Here is a 12758-nt window from a genome sequence, read left to right on the forward strand (position 1 = left end):
TCTCAAGAGAGGATAAAGATAGGAAATCCTGTCTAATCAAGCACCCACTATATCACCAGGCCTCCCCACCTCCAAACCCAACTGGAACAGAGATACAAATAAAAATAACAAAGTACTATGGAAATATAAACTAAAAATCTGACAAACAAATAAAAACACAATGAAAAAATGTTTTGATACCTCAGTGAGAGTTTTTATAATAATAATAAGAAGAAGAAGAGTCATGGACCCCACTAGAGACTTTGCTATGGCTACTGATTTTATTTGCAGGGTTCCCAGGTAGTGTGGAGATGGGTAGCGGTACATCACAGATAGATTAGATAGATAGATTCAAATCTTAATTACATTGATATATGTACAATATCTGTGTAATAATTACATTTTTTCTTGAGATATGTTTGTATTTTTACTAGTGTAAATTACACAATGAATACTGTCGTCAGATGATTATATTTATAAAGGAACAGAGAATGAAATTGCTAACAAAGGAGAAACATGGACATTTCATTCTTGCTGAATAACTTCCAACTTATCAGCTTACTCAGTGCTGCTTTCACTTCCATGTTCCTCATGCTGCAAATGATGGGATTCATTTGGAGACAACATGGAATAGATAACACCCACCATGAGATCCAGACTTAAGGTTGAGCTGGAGGTGAAGGTTGAGCTAGAGGTGGGCAGAAGTGGAAGTGAAAAGTAACAAGGAGATCACAGCGAGGTGAGGCAGGCAGGTGGAGAAGGCTTTATGCCGGCCCTGCTCAGAAGGGATTCTCAGCACTCTGGTGAAGATCTGAACATATGTCACAGTTATGAAAATGAAGCAGCATGAGATTGTGGCTACACCAAAGATGAGAGCCCCAACTTCACTGAGGTACAAGTTGGAGCAGGCGAGCTTGAGGAGCTGGGGGATGTCACAGAAGAACTGATCTATCGCATTGCCTCCACAGAAGGATATTGCAAATGTGTTCCTGGTGTGCAGGGCAGAGTAGAGAATCCCATTGATCCAGGCACTGGCTGCCATTTGGACACAAGCTCTCCTGTTCATCACCCTCTTATAGTGCAGCAATTGGCAGATGGAGACATATTGGTCATATGCCATGACTATGAGAAGGCAAAATTTGCTGAAGCAAAGAATATGAAAAAAATAAAAATAAAAATAAAATAAAATAGAAGATTTGGGCAATGCATCCAGAATAAGAAATCACCCTGGTATTCATGAGGTAATTGGCCATGGATTTGGGGATGGTGACAGAGATGGAACCACGGTCCAAGATGGACAGATTCACCAGGAAGAAGTACATGAGGGTGTGAAGATGGTGATCCAGGGCTAAGGCTGTGATGATGAGAAGATTCCCCAGCAGAGCTGCCAGGTAAATCACCAGGAACACCACAAAGTGCAAAATCTGCAGCTCCCAAACACCAGAGAATCCCAGGAGAAGGAACTGGTCACTGTGGTTTGGCTGGACATTTTCTTCCTCAGCACATTGTGTGATGGTTGTGGAAGGAATGAAAAGGGTTATAGTCAAGATTACAGCAACAGAGGAAATGGCCCTGTTTTCCCTCTCCCTAATATCTCATTGTATGACTGTCATAGGTGCCCAGCACTTGTCACTTATAATGACTAAGAGACATTTACTAATAAAGAAAAAATGTTTCCCCCAAAACTCCTTTTATGCCATACCTATTCAAATAGATACATTTATAACAGAATAAAAATTAATAAATAATGGGAAAAGAACCTCTGAATGGGAAAGAACAGTCATTTCCATTTCAAAAACCCATACACCAACCGTGTCTCTCACAGGTCAGTGTGTGTGCAAGCTGTGATTTCCTGTATTCTCTCCCAGGGTGGAGGCTGAGCTGGAGGAACATAAGAATGGCCCTGCTGGGTCAGACCAAAGGTCCATCTAGCCCAGTATCCTGTCTATCAACAGCGGCCAGTGCTAGGTGCTCCAGAGGGAATGAACAGAACAGGGAATCATCGAGTCATCCATCCTCTGTCGCCCAGCTTCTTGCAAACAGAGGCTAGGGACACCATTCCTACCCACCCTGGCTAATAGCCATTGGCGGACCAATCCTCTATGAATTTATCTAGTTCTTTTTTAACCATGTACAACAGCCCCTGATGCCATGTGGAATGTATGTGGGGCTGTGTAGGGGGGTCCTAGAATTCACTTCTCTACAGGCTGCAGCAGGAGGCAAGCAAAGGACTATTGAAACTCAAGGTCAACAAGAGTCTGCATCATGACTGTTTGCTGCTTGAGAAGCACTACCATCTCCTGCTGCATGTCCCTATCCTTTTTTCAGTACCTTTCTCCTTTCCACTCTTTCCCTGGCCATGCTGTCTGTGATCCTCCAAGCCCTGTGCTCAGCATTCAAGGCTGCAGAGGCTTACAGGGTCTCCTGTAACATGTTATCTTGCATCCTCTTCCTTTTCCTCCTTATCTGGCTGAGCCACTACACTGGTGTGAATGGAGAGGCCCTCAAGGCCACATTGCCAGCTGCAAAAGGTACAGTGCACAGAGGTACTATTGTGTGAGTGTAATCATGAGATAAATGGAAACTTCCTATACTGAATTATCTCCCCTTGATCCACACAAGGTTCAAGCATTACATTCTGTTATCCTTGGGATTCATAAACCATGGCAGTAATCTCAGCCAGGGAGAGGATGGCCCTGGGGTGAGGGAAGGAATTGGGAAAATAAGGGCGGATATCTCACAGGCCTTAGTATATGCACTTAAGGCAATTGAACTGAATGCTGGCACTGTATTCAACAGGCACTAAGGATTTTAGCAGATGTCTCACTTCTGAGAGCAATGGAGGCTAAAAGGGAACAGCTCCTGCAGGCATCTGGCTATAGACCAGGGCCATATGCTGCTAGCCTATGTACTTCAATAGTGCTTGCTAAAGTAATCGCTCAGTGTTAGAACATCTAAGGGCCAGATTTTTAATGGCATTTAGGTGTCTAGGAGGATTTTCAAAAGCCTTTAGGCACTTAATTCCCACTGACATCAAAGGGTGTTTTGAAGATCCCATTAAGGGCCTAAATACCTTAAAAAACAGACAGTGATTCCTTCTGTGAATCTAGCCCTGGATCTCTGAAATCCCCTAAGAGGCTTTGGTGAGTGGGAGAAGATTGCCCAGCTGCCACCTTCACTTCTATATATACTACTGAAAAATATCCAACTTCAAAACCTTGGGCAAATCATCTGGCCACTTAGGACTAGGGCAACGCAAAGAAAACTAGGATACAAGGGGACAAGACAGAAATCTCCATGCATTAATGCTGAAATATTCAAAGAGGTGTAAGGGAGATAGCTGTCTGCCCTTGTGCAGTCAGTGGGAGATGGGCACCTAATTCCATGAAGAAACTCTGAATGTCCTAGTCACAGCTCAAAGCCTGGAGCAAGAGTTCACAGTATCATTTGTGCCACATTCTGCAGCACTCACAGCCCCTTGTTTCTGCTCTAATTGCACAGAATGTGGCAGAGTAGGTTACAGGTCTCTCCTCAGGCCCAAGCCCATCCCTGGTACCTCAACATGGAGCTTAGTGAATTTGTGCCCAGGATTAATTTGGCCCATTCTCAGGGGCTTGTTTTCTACTCATTCTTCTGCTAATGCCCACTGGGGATAATCACAGCTCTGTGTCCCTCATGGGGGTTTCCTGCAGAATTCCCCACTCAGTCTGATTACTTTGGCTGCTATCAGTATCTGAATCCCTGGGCTGAAGATATGTTCCTTGCACATGATGCAGAATCTTAACACTGTGGGAGGTCCTGGGAATAGACTGTGACTCAACAAGGAGTCTTTAGTGAGCAGGACAGTCCCTGGCCTTAGCCCCCCACTGGACATTTGAAAGGACAGGAAGATATAGTTCATATCTATTTCCATATGAATTCTAGAGACATTTTACCACAGGAGGGAACAGGTTGGCTGGGGAGACAAGAGATGAAGCAGCTGCTTTCACGTCTAAGTCCCCTGTTTACACCAATCCCCACTGAACAGTGGCCAAGGGGTTGATCCACAAAAGGATTTAGGTGTCTAAGTCCAAAATTAACATCTTGAAAACCTCTTCTGAGCTGTTGCTTAACCTGGTAGGCACCTACATTTCCTTGCATGAAGTCCCTAATGGTCTCAGACTGTGGTGGTTTGCAGATGGTGACTTATCAGTTGTATAAATCCAAAGTTTGCTCCATTAAGCAACTTTGGAAATCATAGATTTAATGTCTCTGAAGTTCAAGTAAGGCCAGGCCTTAGAACGTAACAAGGTAGACGCAAGGCCAGGGTTACAAAGGGGTTTAGGCACCTTACTATTCTAATAGGTTCCCAGTGGTATTTACAAAAGCCCCTAAGCAGGTTGTGCACCTAACTCCCATTGAAAGTCTATGGGATTTAGACTTTTGCCTCACTTAGGAGTTTTGATAAATCCCACTAGGCACTTGGCTTTATCTGTAGGTTCCTAAAACCCTTTGCGGCTCTAGCCAATACACAGAAGCTAGGCTGCAATCAGGAAACTCTGGGGGAGATTCTAGGGACTGTGCTGTGCTGGAATTAAATTACAGGATAATAATGGTACATTTTGGATTTAAAATTGATGAATTCATGAACTTTTGTCTCTGAATCTCTGGTTCTGAGCTGTTCAGGACTCCAGGGAATGAGTCCCTCTAGCTCTTACAAATTAGACATGGATAAATCACCTTCCTGCAGTGTTGCTTGTCTAATGCCGGTGACGATCAAAGCCGGCTACACACAGCTCACCTACAGAGCGCAACAGTCAGTTCTGTCTCAAAAGCCATGTCTATTCTACGAGGGCTATAACAGCATAGCTACAGCATGGTAGATGTGCCAGAGGAACCCTGTAGAGTAGCCACAGCCTGCAGTGATGGAAAGGGTGGTTATGTAGGAATATCACCTCCCTGAGTTATGGGAGTTGGATCTTCACGCATATTTTTTCCATTGATTTTGTTCCATCTACATAGGAGTGAAAGCAGCATAGCTACACCACTCTGGGGTGTGAATGTATAGCCTTGAGTGGTATAACTATGTTGATCTAAGTTTTAAGTGTTGAGCAGGTAAGAGTGAGGGGTTGAAAGGATTCTTAGGCAGTTGTGCCTTTGCCATCAAGACATCACAGTGGTGAGGGAAATGAGGATAGATAGATAGATAGATAGATAGATAGATAGATAGATAGATAGATAGATAGATGATATTGACCAAAGAAACCAGGCAGTGGATGACAGAATGCGTCGCAATTTGGGAAAAAGTCTACAAATTCCAACACAGTAAGCTTGCTACTTCGGTTAAATATTGCTGGGAATTAATATAGAAGGGAAATTTAAGAACATAAATATGAATTGTAATCTGAACTCTTTTAAGATTTTTACTATCAGTTTAATCAAATGCCTGGTCAGAATTTTTCTCCCTTCTGGAAACAAACAAAAAAAATATTTTTTTTAGCCAGTTGTGGACAATCAAACTTTTTCAGCTGAAAGCTGAAAATTTTAAGATGAAAAACATATTTTTACTAGTAAACACACATTCTTTAGGTGAAAAAAGCCAAATTTCCATAAAAAATATCAACAGACAATTTGCAATGAGCCTTAAACTTTAAAGAAGTTCTGTGGACATTGATACTGCCTAATTTCAAATGACTTCATTCTGTTGCAACCTTGTTTGTATTTTTGTTTCAAAGTGTAACAGCAATAGACCCTGGGTGTTGGTGGGCAGGATTGAATTTAGGATATCTGGAGCTAACTCCACGAGCTAAAGGCCACAACCCCCTTAGCTAAGGCTGTAGAGCAGACTTCTTAAGCTCTAAGATGGTCTCAGTTACTTTTGTAACCCACACCCAGGAGGACTGTGGGTTACAAAAGCGGTAATTACACACAGATGAAAATTAAAAGGGGGAAAAAAGGCACAGAAAGGTCAAAGTGACTGGCCCAAGGTCAGAGAGCAGGCCAGTGACAGAGCCAAACATAGAACCTAAATGTACTGATGGCCAACGAGCCACACAGCACAGACCTAAATTCACAGAAGTGAACACCACCACCCAGGAGCTACCGATTCTCCAAGATCGTCATGCCATGCTGATGGAAGCACAGCTGGTATTCGGTGCTTAAATCAGTTTTTAATTGAGCAGCAGGCCATTGACGTGCTACTGTGGTGGAATCATAACATACAAGCTGACATTTTGGATGTGGGGTGAGTCTATGGAGTGTAGCCTCAGAGAGTGAGAATGAGGCTATGTTGGCATATTTTAGTACTTCAGTTTCATGCCCAAGTTGTCAGCTGGCTATTTCTCAGAATAGAGGGACCATTGTTAGCAGCTTTGGGTTTAGGTTGTAATTTGATCCAGCCTTTATACTACATTTCATCAAGCCAACTCTTGGGTCAGATCCTTTGATGGTGAAAATAACCAAGCAACAGTGGGAGAAATGCCAATTTACATTGGTAAGATAATGCACTTGACAAATGGTCTGATTGTCAGGGGACAGGAGTATTCACCATGCCTGGTCATGGAACTGATGAGTGCAGTGCTCCTGTGACAGTCACATCATTAGATATTATTAAAGAATATCTTCAGCAGTTGAATATAGCTATAATGAAACGCAGAATAAATAATGACCATAGTCTTTATTCTTCCCTGCACAGGCAAGGCACAATGAACTGAGGAAGAATATGTCCAACCAAACCACAGTGACCGAGTTCCTTCTCCTGGGATTCTCTGATGTCCGAGAGCTGCAGATTTTACATGTTGTGGTGTTTCTGGTGATTTACCTGGCAACCTTAATTGGGAATCTTCTCATCATCACAGCTGTAGCTCTTGACCCCCATCTTCACACTCTCATGTATTTTTTCCTGATTAATATGTCTATCCTAGACCTTGGATCCATCTCTGCCATTGTCCCCAAATCCATGGCCAACTCCTTATTGAACACTAGGTCAATTTCCTATGCTGGATGCATTGCCCAAGTCTTTCTCTTTGTCTTCTTTGCAGCAGCCAATATCACTTTACTCATTGTCATGGCATACGACCGATACATTGCCATCTGCCAACCACTGGACTATGATAGAGTGATGAACAGGGATGCTTATGTCCAAATGGCAGCCAGTGCCTGGATTACTTGTATTGTGTACTCTGCCCTGCACACTGGGAACCCCTTCAAGTTACCATTCTGCCAGTTGAATGTCATCAACCAGTTCTTCTGTGAAATCCCCCAGCTACTCAAACTCACTTGCTCTGATTCACACCTCAGTGAAGTTGGCATTCTTGGCTTTAGTGCATGCTTGATATTAAGCTGCTTTGCTTTAATAATTGTGTCATATGTTCATATCTTCATGACAGTGCTGAGAATCCCCTCTGAGCAGGGCCGACATAAAGCCTTCTCCACCTGTCTCCCTCACCTCACTGTGGTCTCCTTGTTGTTTTGCACTGGCATCTTTGCCTACCTGAAACCTACCTCTAGCTCAGCATGAGGATGGATCTCGTGATGGTTGTTCTGTATTCTTTAGTGCCTCCAACAATGAATCCAGTCATCTACAGCCTGAGGAACAAGGAGATCAAAGCTGCCCTGAGGAGGCTGAATGTGCAGACATTATTTACCAGGAACAATATGTTTGTCTTTCTCCCATAACTGTCATTTTATTGTGTTTCATTTAACAGATAAAAATATTCTTTCTATGGGAAAATCACCTGCAATGTGTTTATGTAGTGGTTAAAGTACAGATGAATTCCACTGAAGTCAGTGGAGTTACTGTAGAATTAACCAGTGTAAATGAGGTCGGAACATATCTATTAATCCATCTTAAGGATTTATATGGCTACCATCACTACATCGTCAGAGCACCATACACAGTAAATTAGTAGCTACTGCAAAGTCGTTAGTCAACTTCATTTACTCTCTGGCGCATCTCTTCTTTTTTGAGGGGGAGGGGTAATATTTATGTTTGGGATAAGAGATGTTTTATTTGCTTGATTGCCTCTGTTTCTTGTTTTGTTTTGCTGGTTGGGCTGTTTTCTGTGAATTGCAGAGAGTGGGGTATGGTTGCTTAGACGCATGTGTCTTTTCCCCTCTTTCTTTATTGTTCTCTCCACGTACTGGGGGTGTCAGTGTGTCATGCCTTTCATGGGAGAGGGCTCAACTTTTGATTCCCATGTTGATCAAGAGATGGGAAATAATTTCTGTCAGTGTAAGGATGGCTGAGTTTCTGTTCAAATGATTATTTTAATGCTGATGGGATTTTAGTCTTTTAGTAGTGATGTGTCTGAGCACAGTTTTCTTTGTTCCTGCTGTGCTAAATAAATTATACTTTGGAAAAGACCAGCTGGTCACTCAACTTACGACTGGTCACAGCTCTGTGGGAAGAACTGCAGGACCCAAACCTAACCAGACTAGCTGAGAAATCATGGTTGGTGCACTCGGTGCTGTAGCCTGGGTCTCAGTATAGAAGTGAGAGAATCACGAGTTTCCACCCTATGAAATGTGTAGGCATGAAGCACAAAGCTGAAGATGTGCATTCAGAGAGACCAGAGAATGACAGAATCATAGGATTGTAGGACTGGTAGGAACCAAAAGAGGTCTTCTAGTCCAGTCCCCTGCACTCAAAGCAGGACTCAGTATTATTTAGACCATCCCTAACAGGTGATAGATGCAACTAGGCCTGTAACCGTAACAACTAGGATTTATCCATTTACTTTAAAGGGATCTGGATTTGGCCAAGGGTGTTTTATCCCACAAGGATCCAAAGGTGATTAAACGTGCCCTGGATCACAGAAGTTGGCTGCTTATTGTTACTGTTATTATTACTACCATAGTTGTGAATATAATATGTGAGATTAAAGGAGAGTGTGATAGATAGATAGATAGATAGATAGATAGATAGATAGATAGATAGATAGATAGATAGATAGATAGATGATCCATTTAAATTACTGTGCTTCAACTTCTTTCCTGACTACCAAATGCTGAGATCATGATTTTCTTAAAAGGATTAATGTCACCATTATTCACCACAGAATTTCTGTGACCATTTCATCCCCAGTGCTCATTTACAATCAGGTCTTGATTACTATTGAGTGTTTGAACTTTTAGCTGTTTCATCTGGTTACATTTTAACATGCTCTGATCCTCTTTCCTGACCAGGTACATTGACAAATTATAATCCAGATTCTGGAAAATGGAAAGGCAGATTGTCAATTGGTGTAAACCATAGATTCATAGAATATTTGGGTTGGAAGGGACCTCAGGAAGTCATCTAGTCAAACTACCTGCTCAAAGGAGGACCAATCCCCAACTAAATTATCTCAGCCAGGGCTTTGTCAAGCCTGACCTTAAAAACCTCTAAGGAAAGAGATTTTGCCACCTCCCTAGGTAACCCATCCCTGTGCTTCATCACCGTCCTAGTGAAAAAGTTTTTCCTAATATCCAACCTAAACATCCCCCACTGCAAGTTGAAACCATTATTCCTTGTTCTGTCATCTACTATCACTGAGAACAGTATAGATCCATCCCCTTTGGAACCTCCATTCAGGTAGCTGAAAGCAGCTATCAAATCCTCCCTCATTCTTCTATTCTGCAGACTAAACAATGCCGTTCCCTCAGCATCTCCTCATAAATCATGTGCTCCAGCCCCATAATCATTTTTTATTGCCATCTGCTGGACTCTTTCCATTTTCTCTACATACTTTTTGTAGTGTGGGGCCCTAAACTGGATGCAGTACTCCAGATGAGGCCTCACAAATGCTGAGGAGAGGGGAACGATCACATCCCATGATCTGCTGGCAATGCCCCTACTTATACAGCCCAAAATGTTGTTAGCATTCTTGTCCGAACACACAGTGATTATGAAGTTAAAACTCATCTCCTTTAAATATTCTGAACTAAAGGCACTGATCTAGAAAAAGCAAGTTGTTGACTTTAAACATGTGGGAAGTCCCATTGCAGGCTTAAAGATAAATTTATGAATGAGTGCTTTTCTGGATTTGGGCATATGAATAAGACTGTCAACTGGGCCTAAGGTAATTAGACATGAAACTGCTGTAGACTTCCATTGGGTGCTCAACACTCAACTTCCTTGTGTCTTTTGATGAATCCCATCCCATTTCCTTTACATTCTCTGCTTCCTTGAACATTCATGTCTGCATTGGTGGTCTATTCATGGAATGTAACCAAAAAGAGGCCATGACGTCACCTCAGTCAAAAGTATTTTAAAAGTAACATTACTATGCACACATATATGGGATGCTGTATTCATTCAGTTCTTCAAATGCAAGCGGGTAGAAGCTCACTCAAGCATCTAGGAGACGTAAATCAAGATGCAGCTTTTGTATACTGCTGTGTTATAATATATATTTCAGTAAATACCAATGTCTATTCATTGCCTACCAGGGCTAACTCCTGACTTCACAAGAGTAACACCTCCCAAAGCTATGCCTTATTTTAACATCATGTTACAGAGTTTCTGCTCTTGTCTAATAATTTACACCAGTGTAACCGGAATCTGCTGAGGCCAGTGATCTAATAACCGATGGCTCATTGACAGTGGAATTCTCTTCTTGTGCTACATCCCAATTCTTTTGACTTTAATGATGTGCTGTATGGCCCATGTATTTTTCCTAGATTAGGAGAGGCCTAAAGACATGGACCTATGCTTCCAAACTTACTTACCGCTTTATAAATAGAGAGAAGTTAGTACTTTCTGATGGCTTCATGGTGGCCTTCAGATATGGACTGGGGATCCTTGTCCAATCCCTAGAAGATGTGTCCCTGCCACACAAACATCAACATCACTGGAATTATATTTGCACTGTTGTTTTCTGTTACTATAGAGATGTCCAAGTATGGAGAAGGGAATCCTCTGTCATATCTGGAAAGGGTCCCTCCAGGGCAGGGTAGAAGCACATTTCTAGGGAATGCAGAGTGGCAGAAAACTGCTCAGCTGCCTCCTGAGCTTCTAAATATACTACAGAAAAATGTCAGACTTCAGATCCTTGGACGAATCATCTGTCCACTCAGGGTTAGGGCAATGCAAAGACAAGTAGAATACAAGGGGACAAGACAGAAATCTCTGTTCATTAAGGCTGGTGTATTCAAAGGGATGTAAGATGTTTAATTCCCATTGACCAGTAAATATGAGTTGGGCACCTAATTCCATGAAGTCACTCTGGATATCCCAGTCACAGCTCACAGTTTGGATCAAGACTCCACTGAATCATTTGTGCCATTTCTACAGCCCTTTGTTTCTGCTCTAATTGCTCAGGATGCTGCTCAGAATGCTCAGGTCCAGCCACAGGACCAAGATCATTCCTGGTGCCTCTCCAATGAAATCAGCAGATTTGTACCCAAGATACATTGGGCTCATGCTGTTGAGCTGTTTTCTACTCACTCCCCTGCTAATGCCCACTGAGGACAACCACAGCTCTGTGTCCCTGATGGTGGGAGGCAGCATCCTTCATAATCGTTAGCTCTGGAGTAAAAGGATTTACCCAGGAGGTGGGAGACTCAGATTCAATACCTTACGCTGCCTGGTGAAAGGGATTTGAACAATGGCTCTCCCCTACAAGGAACTGTGATGTTATCTGATTAAAATATGACCATGTAAATCATTGTTGCTACCACTGTTATATAATTGCAACAAATCTTACACAAAGTGTGTCAAGTAAGGTGTCAATAGAAACACTATGATTTGCTGAATATGATTATGTGATTGGTATGCATGTTTCATTTTTGCATCTGAAGTTATGAGCTTTAGCTCTATTCCTGTATTTCAAATGTTTGCTTCTGGGTAGCACCCACAAGGTGTTTAGCGAGCACATTGTGAATGAACTTTTCAAGTGAATGGCCCATTAAAGAACACTTAACTCACAATGGAACATGGCTACCTACACTTAATGGACTTTCCTGCTATGACTAAGTGAAATCATGCATGGACATGAAAGCCTATGTAACTCCAAACACCTTCTTGTACCTGTAATTTTCCACAGTGAGAACAATGGGTTTCCCTTCACTTGAGCAAAACTGTAAAAGGTGCTGGAAACATCTCCATTTTGCCTTTTTCCTGCTCTAACCTCTGGTCTATGAACGTATACTGAGAGCATTCTAACCAAGGGACTGAGGACTGAAGAATCCAGAGACTTAACAAACCAGCAGTTTATCCCATCACTGCTAGAAGCCTGAACCAAGAACTTTGCCATTAATATATGAATGTATGTGAATGATTCCTTTAACCAATTTTAACCCTCATCTTTCTTACTTTCTTCCTTGCTCAGCCATTACATTATTTTTTCTCTTACTGCAGATAGCACTAATTTAAAAGGCTCACTGAGCTGTAGATGCAATGCAACATGGCATTTAAAAATATTTAATTCACATTGGTTGTGGAGCAGGTGTAAATTGGCTGTAGCTCCTTTGGACCCTATGGGCCCTGCTGACAACTCAACAAAGTAGTGTTAATTGCCCACTTCATTTTAAGTGGTCTCCTACATGTATGATCCCACTCTGTGTAACAGTTAGGGCTGTTGATTAATGATAGTTAACTCGTGATTAACTCAAAAAAATTAATCACAATTAAAAAGTAATCATGATTAATAACAGTTTTAATCACACTGTTAAACAGTAGAATACCAACTGAAATGTATTAAATATTTTTGAATATTTTTCTGTATTTTCAAATATATTGATTTCACTTACAACACACAATACAAAGTGTACAGGGCTCACTTTATATTATTATTTTTAGTACAAATATTTGCACTGTA

At 41.8% G+C, this 12758-nt stretch overlaps 1 protein-coding gene and 1 pseudogene across 1 annotated transcript; one reads left to right on the plus strand and one right to left on the minus strand.

The window, feature by feature from the left end:
• Window positions 1-537: 537 nt before the first annotated feature.
• On the minus strand, window positions 538-1099 carry LOC115637845 (annotated as a pseudogene).
• A 5580-nt stretch (window positions 1100-6679) lies between these two features.
• Window positions 6680-7477, plus strand: LOC115637935 (olfactory receptor 14I1-like). Its single transcript, XM_030539519.1, has one exon. It carries the CDS (start codon window positions 6680-6682, stop codon window positions 7475-7477), a length of 798 nt encoding a protein of 265 aa, XP_030395379.1.
• The last annotated feature ends 5281 nt before the right edge of the window (window positions 7478-12758 follow it).

Source organism: Gopherus evgoodei, chromosome 21 (genome assembly GCF_007399415.2).
Source record: "Gopherus evgoodei ecotype Sinaloan lineage chromosome 21, rGopEvg1_v1.p, whole genome shotgun sequence".
NCBI lineage: Eukaryota > Metazoa > Chordata > Testudines > Testudinidae > Gopherus > Gopherus evgoodei.

Coding starts and splice junctions, on each gene's coding strand:
- LOC115637935 (XM_030539519.1), top strand. CDS start 6,680: ATGTCCAACCAAACCACAGTGACCGAGTTCCTTCTCCTGGGATTCTCT.